Below are 13,044 nucleotides of genomic sequence, written 5' to 3'. Positions count from 1 at the left end.
ATGAAAGGGCAAGACAAAGGAGAAGATCAACAGAGGAGAAGGAGAAAAGGGGACCCAGCAAAGGACAAAGAGTGGAAGAGCCAGAAGAGAAAGAGAAGACACCCAAGGGGGGCCAGAGGGAGGCCTGCAGGAGGGCGGGGCCCGGTGCCTCTGGACAGAAGGCAAAGCCAGTCCACCCAGGATGATGAATGATCCACAGACCCTGAAGGCACAGACCACCCTGGCAGCCTGGAGCACTGGGGACTCCGCATTCAGCAGTGATGAAGGGCGGGCACCGTGGACTCAGGACGTCTGCCCCTTTCGACCACCCATCCTTCGGAGGTGTCCTAGGGCTACGTTCTCTCAAGGATGCTCTCCTGCGCAGCAGGAGTCTCCTCCCAGATTCTGGGCCAGTCCATCAGGAAGGCCCTACCCAGCCGAGAGAATCGCAGCCTGCAAGGGCCCTCTCCCATCCCGTTGCTCAGGTGGTAGCGTCAGAAATGGTGGCATGGGGTAGTTTCCCCCGCTGCAGGCCAAATGTACTGCAAATTCCAGCCCCCCCCCCGCCCCGAGAAGCTGTAGGAGGGCAAGTCTGTCACTATCCGGGAGAGGGAGTGAGGTGTCAGGGCCCCTCCAGTGTCCTGAACGGATTTTACTTAAAGGCCCTGGTGTGGTGGACACTGCGATGCTCTCCCCTCCAAGAGGGGAGGGTGTCAGCCCCAGTGGGTAGATGTGCTGCTGGGGGGCGGAAGTCTGGTGCCACCGCTCATGAGGATTGTCTCACCTAAAGTCACCTGGCCCAGGGTAATGATCCTTCAGGGGACAGCCCAAATTCTGGGACTGAATGCTCTGCTGGTGTAAGAGGCCATCTCTCACCCCCACAGAGAGCGCTGCTAAAGGGTAAGGGTAGCTCTCCATAGGGTCAGCTGAGACACTCCACGGGTCTTCAAGCAGCTCAGCTTCTCCCTCAGCCAAACCCTGCTTCTGTCCCTTCCCTGTCACAGGAGCTGATCCCAAGAGCTCCTCAAATAAACTTCTTGCACCCCAATGGCGTTACTCAGGGTCTTCTTTGGGCACCCAAACTGCAACACCAAGCAGACATCCACTACTATGATTCCTTTAGACTCCTTAAATGTGCAGTACTCAGCCGCACGGTCGTGCACGCGTGCACACGCACACTCCCACGCACACACTTATTTAAATACAGTTCACATTAACCAGCAATAAGCACTGAAATGAGGCATCTTTATTCACATCTCTGTTCAAATGTCACCTTTTCAAAGGCCTTCCCTGACCAAACCTCCGGTCCTTCCGTCAATGTATCCTGCTCTATCTTCTCATTCTTGTCCCCCCTTCTTATACTGTATACTCATGGTTTTTTGTCACTTGTCTCCTGAGACTGTAAGCTCATAAGAAGACAAGAAACTTGTATGTTTTGCTTTATTGCCACATCCTCAGTGCTCGGAAGAGTGCCTGGGCTATTACAAGCACTCAGTACATATTTATTTATTTTTTTTTTATTTTTTGTTTTTTTTTTCTCAGTACATATTTAAAAACAAATGAAATAATTCAATGCACCTTGGATAAAAGCTAGCTTAATGATAAATGGCATCTCCCCTTAAATTCTAAAGGTTGAACGTTCAATCCATGAAAGCACAAAACAACACTTAGTCTGGTCTACAAAACATCTAGACATTTACCCAAAGCAAATTTTGCAATTTAGTCACATTGCCCTATATTTGTTTTCTAGGATTACTCAGAGTAAAACAACAACAAAACCACAAAACAACTAATGGGCTAGGGGCCAGGTATCTGTCAGTGCTGAAGAAGCAGACTTAGACTTTTTCATTTTAGGACTCTGGCCATTCAAAGCTTTCACGCCTCGTGGTGTGTTTGTGTTTTCAGTATCTTACGACAACCACCTGAACAATGCCACCTATGCTGATTGTTCCATCAGTAAAGAGGATCAGTCGAATTCACCCAGAACATCTTACCACCATTTCACCCAGAAACAACTGGGATTCATTTCCCTGGGATTTGAGAGATCCCCAAATTTGATTTCTGCAGTCTTACAGGATATATTCCTGTCTTGCAGAGGACACCGAAATTCTCTGCACAGCCACAGGTACATTGTTATCAGGATACCCCAAATGTAGGACTGTTTGGGCAAAGCCACCGGTGCCACGACCTCCTAGCCCTGGCCAATAATTCTTCCATTTCCTCTCTTACCTTTTGGGGAGATGTGTCTCCAGGTAACCGTAGGCTCTGGTCTACCCGTTGCTATGCAGGTGAGGCTGATATTGTTCCCTTCATTGATGGAGATATCTGAAGAAATCTCCACAATTTTAGGAGATACTGTGGAAACAAAACAGAAGGGAAATAAAAATCTCATTGAAATATGTCTTTGTTGTCTTACAATGATAGTTTGCAGAACAACCCAGGGGCTGAAATATCGGGACTGTAGGAATAAATGATGAGAAATTAGAGAAATTACCTTAAGCATGAAAGAAATATCTTACCTCGAATTTAGCTTCTATTTCCTCCCATTCAAACACAGAGTCAGGGAGTCTGAGTGGGAATGGATTCCACTGCAATACTGCAAGAACTGTTCCCCTAGCTTCCACCCGCTTCCTTCTCCATTCTCACCCCCACCCACCTCCGACACACATCCACGAGTCATTCTCCACACCACAGTCAGTCCTCTTTTTATAATGCGATTCTGGTTGCATCATATCTGCCTAAACACCCCCAGGTGCTCCCTATTGCCCACCTGAAAATACTCAAGCTTCTCAGCCCTGGGTACCAGGCCGATCAGAGTCCAGCAGTAATCTGTGTTTCTACTACCCTTCCCCGTCATTCCCCCTCTCCTTACTGTCCCTATTATCCCAACCCGCCATGTCCTTCCTGGCCGTCATGCATTTGAGATCTACACTGTTCCTTATGTCCTTCCTAGGATGTCCAAAACTTCTGGTCATCCTTAAAGGTACAAATCAGATTCCACGTTGTTGCAGCTTTCTCTACCCCTATTCCTCTTTGCCTTCCTTCACAAATCTAAGTTACTGCTGCTTCTCATTTGTGCCCCCAGGGTACATTACAGTTACCTGATGAGGAATCAGAGGATTTCCAATTAGACATAACCCACTTGGTCTTTTTTTCTTTCTGTACTCTAAATTAATCCCCCATTCTAATTGGTAAAATTGGGAGCAGGATGCCGACTTCCTTCAGTCTTTTGTTTTGGAACCAGGCTTCCCTTAGGAAGCTATATTTTGTTGTGGTCCTCCTCATACATGCTTCATGGAGACAGCATCCGGAGGGGATCTGTAGACCCCACAGGATAGCCGGCACTTGCCTGTGTGCACCTGTCTCATTCTAGGGTTCCAAATTAGAAGCTCATTGTTGCTGCACATCTAAGCCTAATTCTCTAGAACCATCTTTACCACCAGTGAAAGTGATATTTAGCTCAAGTATGACTGTTCGTTTGTCTTATCTGCCAATTGGTTTGCAAAGTAAGGGTGTTGGGGCACCTGGGTGGCTCAGTGGTTGAGCATCTGCCTTCGGCTCAGGGCGTGATCCTAGGGTCCTGGGATTGAGTCCCCCATCGGGCTCTCTGCAGGGAGCCTGCTTCTCCTTCTGCCTGTGTCTCTGCCTCTCTCTCTGTGTCTCTTATGAATAAATAAAATCTTTAGAAAAAATAAAGGGTACCATTTATTGTGCCCCCAGACTCCAATTCTTGGCACTTATCCTACTATATTTTGGTTATTTACTTAGCATCTCTCATCCACTAACCAAGAACGTTTTGACAGACTGAACCATGACATACTCATATTTACAACCACAGCAAAAGCCCAACAAATGATATGCAAGGAAATCACCTTTCCAACCTGCTACATGTTCATACAACATCAGGACTGGATCACTAACACATATCAGTTCAGTCTCACAGACACTAGTTTTGACACCTTAGTTCTTTACAAGTGTCCCCTCTATCCAGGTCCCTTGAGGTTCTCATATTAGGTCCTTCCCTTGAATAAGCCCCTTTCTAGGCCATCAGGGTATGCAATTCCAGGCACATCATCCACCTAATACATAATGCTGTCTGGTCAGCTGGAGATCCTAGGAAACCTAAATGTTTACCTTATTCCTTGTCCCAAGGCCAGATGATGGCCATCACGTGGAAATCAGATTGATTGGAAATTTCCATGCTGGCCTTTCTTCTACTTGAACCATTAATCATTCACTTTTAATTGTGCTGGATTTTCTTCTCCATGTAAAGGGGGTATCATGCCAGTATCTTTTTCTAGCCCGTGTTCCTTCCTCCTTTCTTGCATATTGTCTTCCACCCCTTTCCCCACATCAGACAACTGGGAACACTCATTAATAAGCATGTGTTGCACTTTTGGATCCTAATCCCCATGCCTTTGCTGATGATTTTGGTCATGTAGATTCTTCTCCCCAACCTCCTCCCAATGTATACCTATTGGAATTGTTCAAGGTCCAGTTGAGTCACCATCCCTTCCATAAGATCTTCCAGATATCTCCCAAAAGATGTGACTTCTCTTTCTTGGGGATTCCATAGCCTCCTCCAAGGCATTTAAAATAAACTTGCCTATGTTAGCCCGATCTCACCTTTCTTCTCTGTTATAAATTATCTGAATACAAGCTACAGAGCAAGAGCTTTACTCTTCTTTTTATTTTCTGCTGTCTTGAATAAGATGTCTTGCATAAAGTAAACACCAGTTAATCATTTTTGGATTTAAATCCACCTCAAGCTTCAGAAAATAAGGCAGTGTGTGTGTGTGTGTGTGTGTGTGTGTGTTTGCACAAATAGTCTCACAACTATTTGGCAGGAGAGTCAATGTGGTGAGGGCTGGGGAGTGACCACTGGTTCTATGATCCAGGACTTCAAAGAAATAATATTGCATTTTATGCTTGTACTGATTTAAAAGCTAGATTGAATCTTCTGGGACAGAAATATAATTGATGAGTAAATGACTGAACACTTGATTTGCTGACTATCTGAAGGATCCAAATTTCTGAATGCTCTTAGTCTTAAAATCATTTAAATTTGATGTATTTTATTCACAGTTTTAACTGGAACAGTAATTTCTTGCACCACCACTCCCCCAATGCATACATTTGCCTGGCCCTTGCTCCCGCCCATTGTTGGCACCCACAGAGCTCTGCTTGCTTCCTGGAGGACAGGCTGCTTGCATAATGACCGTGCTGGCCTTGCAGACGTTGCTTCAACTGTGCAGGTAAGTAATTTATTGATCTGTAAAGCACTCTGAGATGCTCTGCAAGGGATTATGTCATGCCAACGCCATGCAATAAAATAAAAAATGATGGACTTTGTGAACACAGGGTGATTTAAGGTTTGTAGTTGGAAGTGTGCTTAAAGTACATTTTAAGTGGAAATCAGGCTGGGTAATGAATTACTTTTGCTTTGGAAGGGCTTACTGGGAGTTCATTTTCCTGGCTTCTTACATGATAGCTAATCTGCTAATCATACACTAGAGAACAATGGACAGTCCCCAAGTAGAATAGAAGGTGTTTTGGGCCAGAGCTGTCAGCACAGTAAGTATATTAAATGAGACAATCACACCTCATGCTTGGAAGAATCATCTAGAATTGTCTCCCTCCGCTAACAATTGGAAAGTGTCCCACTTATGAAGTAGAAGTTGAAGAAATGCTTGCTGTTCTTTCAATGCTGCACAGGAGTGCAACTCAAAGGTGGCAAATGGCCCCAGATGAGTTTGAAAGGCAGACTATTCATGGCATCGAGCTGAGATGGTTTGACCAGAGGTGCAATGCCAATGATCAGAACTACATTAGCACAATACCTAAGATGCTAAAAGAGTAAAAGTATAATTTTCTAGGTGGCAACTGCTAGCATACTGTATTTAAAATTAAATTGAGCTGATAAGAATACACTGTGGCCCTAGCTAATTCATGTTCATAAAAATGTTCTGGCCAATTAAGGCAGGGCTATTTATATATTTCTGTTATTTCCATAGATACATTCTGCATCTTACCTCTTCTCATTATGCAGGCTCTTATAAACATACTAGTATTGTTTTCCTTCCTTCCTTCATCAATATTCATTGATCACTTCCATCTACTAGCATTGTGCTTAACACTAAGAACTTAATGCTAAAGGCATGCCTGGGTAGCCCAGCAGTTGGGCTTCTTCCTTTAGCTCAGGGTGTGGTCTGGGTCTGGGGATTGGGTTCCATGTCAGGCTCCCTATGGGGAGCCTGTTTCTCCATCTGTCTCTCTACCTCTCTCTCCATGTCTTTCATGAATGAATGAATGAATGAATGAATAAATAAATAAATAAAATCTTAAAGACCTTGATGCTAAAAAAGACACAGCCATTGTCCTCAAGGAGTTTGCAGTCAATAAATGTAAAAACAGAAGTATACCCCCTTAATGTCTGGTGATATAGAGGAATAGATATGATGCTGAGGGAAGACAGAGGATAGATACTTAAGCCAGCCTAGATATGGAAGTCATGGGAGACTTTTTGGATGTGTGACACCTGACTAAGCTCAAGAAAATAAGTAAAAGTCAATCTGGAGAGAAGTAGGAAGATATTGTAGGCAAAGGAGACAATACAGAAATAGTACTATTATTAGGAGTTTTTTGTAGCCAGGCATAATTGGTAATGGGCAAATAGCTGCTAAAGGAGGCTGGGCCAAACATCATTCAACAAACATTCAATGAACACTTCCTGTATACACAACTGTGTTGTAGATATATGAATGACATGCAGAAATAAATTTTGTTGGCCCTCCTTTGCTGTTTGGGGAAGCAGTGCATACAAACATCCCAGAAAGTTGAAAAATAAAGTAAAATCTGTCCCCAAATTGTGTGTGGTTGAATGTCAAATGAGTGGTATAAACATTAAGCTCTGTAAGTTAGAAAGAGGGAGGATCATAGTAAGTAGGAGTGTCAGAGTGGCTTTGCCTTGGCTCTCAAGTCTATTTTGAATACCAACCAATGAAAAAAAAAAAAAACAGTCACAAAGCCTGAGAAAATGAAGCTGCTTTGTGTGGGACAGGAATACAGAAATCCATGAACTGTATGAAGATGCAAAGTTGACTTACTACAAAAGACAGTAGAGAGTTGTGGTTGAGATCCTGGCTCAACCGTGTTCAAACCAGACAGCCTTAGCCAGATCACTTCACCTCTCTGTGCCTGACTTCCCCATCTATGCAATGAAGTGATAATTCCATGTACCTCACAGGATTCTTCTGAGGACTTAAGGAATAAGTTTATAAAATGGACTTAAAGGAGCTCCTAGCAATGTAAAGTGCTCAATAAGTGAGTTGTAATATTGTGTGCGCTTGGCAAACACACATATGTAGTGTCAATACAGAATGGATGGTTGATAAATTTTAACTGACTCAAGGAAGAATGGGATACAAGATCAATGAGATAAGATAAAGCCAAAGCATGGAATAACCTCAATGACTAGGTCTTAATTTTCAGTCTATCCTATAGCCAATGGCAAGCATTTGGAATTTTTTAAAGAAAAAAGATGCCATAATTTTAAATGTACTTTAAGCAAAATAATCTGGTAACAATGTGCCAGAGGGAAGGGAATAGACAGAAATTAAAGTCAAATAAATTCATCTATATTAGAGTGATACTCAAGCATAGATTGCTGGCTCTATAAGGATGGAAAGAAAAGAATGGATTTGAGAGAAATGCCCACCAAAATGTGCAGGTGATTGATGATTGCCAGGATAGAGAAACTAGAAACAAAGAGTCAAATGTGAAGGTCATTTTGTTCAGCGGCAGCTGGATGGCTGAGCTAGTAGACCCCAGGATGCTATATGAAGACCTTCCTTTGGGGAGGACATTATTTTGATGAGTTTGTTTCTGTCTTAGACATTCTGATGGTGAGATTATCAAGGACATACAGGCAGATCTATCCTTTCAGGAGTCACAGTGATACCATCAAAGCTCTGGGGCAAGGTCCCAGAACATAGTTTGAAAGTAAACAGTAGAGGAGTGAGAACCGAAGCCACAAAGGTAAATGAGTTGTGTTAAGAGTCCATAGGTCCTTTCAAAAGGCCATTCGCTTGTTTCCGCATACATGTATGTGACATCTCTGCTGACTTTGAGTTCTGGATCTAGAAGACACACCCATATGGACACAGGAAGACCAAGAAGTGAGTAGGTTCTGTTTGGGAAGGAAGGCAGGAGCCCAATGAGCCACACTCTGAATACAGTTCCACATTTAACACATTATGTTAAGGTTTAATCTGGCTCTTATTGAATTCTAATTCAAAAGTGTAAATAATTAAATAAGATAATTATTGAAACAGTATTCCAGGGAACTTCTTCACTCTTGGTTTAGCTTCCACTGCCCAGGTGTTAAGTTTTAATAATTATGTCATTAATAAATAGCAATTTGCTGTTTTTAGCACACAGTAGATATCCTATTAAATCCAAATTAAGATGCTTTATTAAGCATTGCACAGTCCTGTGGGGCTGGGAATGCACATAAGCTGCTTGGACCAGGTTACTCTGCATGACACATGCAGATCTATGTATCCCAGATGGCTTCCTTTACTGCCACTGGCACTTCTCCTCCTGCCTCCTCTCTGTAATGAAGATCTGAGATGCCCATGGCAACTCAGGGTGGTTTTCACAACAAGGGCTCCTTCACTGCTAAGGCCCTGGGACTTCTGTCCTTACAGAACCAAAAGGACCAATCTGGAATACCTTGACCTTTCCTGGTTTCTGACCTCACACAGAGACTCTCAGGTATATTTTAATAGCCTGGTGCATAAATGTTCAATCTAGATGAAGAAGCTCTTAAAGATGGAAAGCTTGGGTGCCTCAGTGGTTGAGCATCTGCCTTTGGCTCAGGTCATGATCCTGGGGTCCTGGGATTGAGTCTCTCATTGGGTTCCCTGCAGGGACCCTGCTTCTCCCTCTGCCTATGTCTTTGCCTCTGTGTGTGCCTCATGAATAAATAACATCCTAAAAAAAAAAAAAAAAAAGCTCTTAAAGATACAATCAAACAGATGTTCATTTCTGGACTAATCCATCTTTGCACACTGGCCACTGTGGACCAGGGCAAAGTCTAGGGGAAAATTTAGTTGTTAGGCAATGGAGTCAGGCTATGGCAAAATATGCTTGATCTAGGATCTTCTTTCTTTCATCTAGACTGAACAGAGAGGAGTTGGTCATGGAGCATGAAAACTCTTTCCTTGAGGTCTTTCCTCCTGAAACACCACAAGCCATACATTCCTTGACTCAGATCCATTCTGCTGGTCTTTCTCCGAGCTCTTCACCTGGCTGGTTCTGGCTTATTCTTTAAACCTTAGCTCCTCTATGAAGCCTCTATTGATCACCTTTTCTCAAGTGGAACCTCCCATACCAGACGGTTGCATAATTGCCTGCCTCTTCCAAAAAAAAACATGTAAGCTTTGTTGCCAGTCTTATTCATTGAGGTGCTTTGCACATACCATCACGTCTGGCACAGCTGTTCAATAAATATTTTTTGAATGAATGACTTAGGTGGTTTTTATAAGACTGTTTGGAAATGCAACTAAATTGAAAGGAATGACCTTCCTCAAGATCTTGAAATGACCCCTAAAGACTCTTAACATCTGTAGTAATGCTGATAGTTACTGTTTATTAAATATGCTGCAGAATAGATGTTTTACATATATTGCTTTATTTTATCCCTGCATCAGCCCCACAAGTAGATATTACTTCTAAAGTCACCATTGTCCTGGTTTACCTGGAACTGAGGTGTTTCCTGCAACATAGGATTTACGGTACTAAAAGCAGAAAAGTTCCAGGCAAATGACATGTGTTGATCACCCTAATTATTTCCTTTCCCATATTTTACAGATGAGAATAATTATATGTGGAGATGTCAAGACAGTTTTCAAGGACACACGACTGGAAATTGCAGAGTTGTAGAGTGTTTTTTTAAATGAGGGATCTTATGAGTCAGAAAATTTTTATAAAGCATGTGTAATCATAAATACATACCTTAAAAATAATTAATAGACACCAAGTACATACACACACAACTACACACATGGGCAGTGACACGTTATGAATCTCTGTTGTGCATTAGATATTTTACAGGGAGATTGACTCCATTATTTGATCTAATCTTGATGGGATTCTCTGAGTCAGTACTACTATTCTTATTTATAGATGAAGAAACTAAAGCTTAGTGAGATCTTTAAAAAATTTTCTCAAAGTTATCCAAGTGTTATCAGTGGGACCTGAATGTAGATTTTGTATGAATGAAGGTATGGAGAGGTCAGTCCAGTGGAATGCAGATTCCCAACACCGTGACCCTCGGGGCTTGCTGAACTCCTCTGTCCCTCCTCCATCATCCCCTTCTACCTCTCTGCATGCTCACGGTCCATTCGGGAACATGAGCCCTCTCTGTTCATCTGTATATGGTGCTATTCTCCATCAGAAGAGGACAGGGGAGGTTTCAGTTGTATATTTCTTGAACTTTTCCACATTTGCATAAATATCTCATCCTCTGCCCTGCTCCATCTACCAGCACTTCCTAATCAGCACCCTCACATTCAGCCTCCACTAATGTGAGCTGAGGCAGGGAGCCGTGGCCTTCCTGGGCAGCTTTCCTCCGAGGCAGCAACACAGCTGCTGCTTCCTGCAACCAGGCGTCCTACGTGTCTCTCTACCAAGACAGAGAAATAATCAATCAAATTCATGGCTGAGTCCACTGAGACCTTATGTAGCTTACTTTGCCTGAAAAGACTAGTCAGTCCTTCTGTCTTTTGTTCTTCCTTCCTTTCTCCCTCCCTCCCTCCCTTTCTTTCCTTCCTTCCATCTTTCCTTCTTCCTTCTTTTCCATAAAAATGTTTGTATAATAGAATGCATATTCCAATATTGTGGGTTTTGTGGGACTTTTCATCCCTCGATAAAAAGAAACCTAACCTTTGCATCGAAAGATCAGGTGAGACCAGACCCAACAATTACTAGCTGCATAAACTCATGTAAATGATCTAACTCACTGATTAGCTTAATTATGTTACTATCTTGCCTCTTCAGAATAGATGTTCCATGCATCAGACCAAACTGTGAGAAATCACATTTTTAACATAAAGTACTATTCAAATGTGATTTATCAGTGTTACTAAAAATGTGTACCTCTAGAGGCCAATACGAAGACAAATACAGACATTAGGCGCTGTAGGGGAGGGGCTTGGGTTGCCAGGGTGACATGGGACCCCACCCCTCACCACAGCACCACAGCGGATGCTAGCCACGATGTAGACCTTCTGGAGGTTCAGAGGCAAACAGTATCCTTAAGTGAGGACCCAGGCTGCTACCTGGGTGGGGATGTGCGGCAGGACCCCACCCACTTCTTGCCAGCAGTGTGCTTGCTGCCTCCACTTTCCAGAAGGGAAAGGTCAGATCACACACATTCGGAATCCCAAATCAGAGTCTGAAAACGCTCTTAATGACAAAGCTCAAACAGACTGTTATTTCTTTTACCAGGATCCTTTTGTCATTTTTTAACATCTCATTCGTTCTCTCTCTCCATATTAAAACCCTTCATGTTGGCTGGAAAATCATGAAGCCCTGGGAGAAAAGCTAGTGATTTATTCAGGATTAGTCATAAACCACTGGTTCTGAAGTTTGGAATTTGTTCCTTTCAGGATCAGCTGAAGTGTGGAAGGAAGTTTTTATGAGCTCTGCTCCCTGACCCAGTTTAGTCATTCTTGATAGAGACGTAGGAGAATAAAATAAACACCATGCATTCCTCACTCTACGCCTTCCTGTTTCTGGGCATATTAGTGTAAATTGAATTTCACAGCGACTTACCTGTAACTGTAAGTGCTCCATTATATTTGAAAACATCCAAGAAGTTGCTAAGAAGCATCTCTTCATCAATTGTTTAATGTGGGGACATAAGGGTATTACTGCTAATCATGACGTGGACCTGCCATCCAGACAGGATGGTTGTTTACCGGTTTCTAGTAGAATAGTGCTTGCTTTGGGTTAAATGTGGGTGGCTGACAGTCATGCTCTATTCACAATATGGGACCACATTTTTAGGGACCAGGTCATGAAGGGAGGAGGGAGAGAATGGGAAGGGAAGGGCCACTGAACACTTTCTATGCTGAGCACGTGGCTCCAGTGTAACAGTCACTGCTTCCTTTTAAATCCTCAGGGTAATTCATACACGTCACCCCCACTGCACAATAAAGACAACGAAATTCAGAGAATCTGAACAACTAACTCCAGGTCATCATACAGGAAGTGAGACAACTGCCATTCACTAATAAGGCGTCCCTAAAGCAATCAGCTCAACTTTACACAAACGAGAGGTCCTCAAAAACTAAAATAATGCTACCCCAAAGGGAATCAATTAATAATCTGAATCGCTTACATAATGTCATGAGTTTTTTTTAAAAGAAAGAAATCCAAGATAATATTCCTATTCATTATTATTCCTCATAGAAGAGAACTACTATTTGTTGAGCACCTAATAAATACCAGGTACCAGCCACGTATTTTCCCATTGGAGGCAAAACACTGCAGCTTTAAGAGCTGACTGTGTGCTCGAAGCCACTAGGCTAGAAAGAGGCAGACCCCAGACCCAAGCTCTTTCTACGGGGTTTCGGAGATCAAATGAAATATGGTATAATTGAGCTCACAGGACGCCTGGGTGGCTCAGTGGTTGAGTGTCTGCCTTTGACTCAGGGCGTGATCCTGGAGTCCCGGGATCGAGTCCCACATTGAGCTCCTTGCATGGAGCCAGCTTCTCCCTTTGCCTGATTCTCCCTCTGCCTGTGTCTCTGCCTCTCTGTGTATGTCTCTCATGAATAAATAAATAAAATCTTAAAAAAAAATAATTGAGCTCACTTGGTGAACTGCCCATCACTCCAGAAATGAACGCTATTGCGATGGAGATAATGCAGAGTTTGGTCAGTTAGGGGTAAACGGCACCATCGTCTGCTGTAACAATCCAACCCGGAATTGCTGATCGGGATTTCTCGACTGCACACCTATGACGTCTCCTGCCACGCCTGTGTCCTTCAGGTGCAG

At 43.1% G+C, this 13,044-nt stretch overlaps 1 protein-coding gene across 7 annotated transcripts in view; it reads right to left on the bottom strand.

Moving 5' to 3' along the window:
* The window catches only part of NTM (neurotrimin), a 941,158-nt gene that overhangs the window by 113,784 nt on the left and 814,330 nt on the right, over window positions 1–13,044 (bottom strand). For all 7 annotated transcript variants that reach the window (XM_072822741.1, XM_072822742.1, XM_072822746.1 and 4 more), the window contains one exon: window positions 2,209–2,334. In XM_072822741.1, coding sequence (XP_072678842.1) covers window positions 2,209–2,334 — 126 coding nt within the window. The remainder of the gene's footprint in view (window positions 1–2,208; window positions 2,335–13,044) is intronic.

The sequence above is a fragment of the Canis lupus genome, chromosome 3 (genome assembly GCF_048164855.1).
Source record: "Canis lupus baileyi chromosome 3, mCanLup2.hap1, whole genome shotgun sequence".
Lineage (NCBI taxonomy): Eukaryota > Metazoa > Chordata > Mammalia > Carnivora > Canidae > Canis > Canis lupus.
This window is presented reverse-complemented; position numbering and strand designations above follow the sequence as displayed.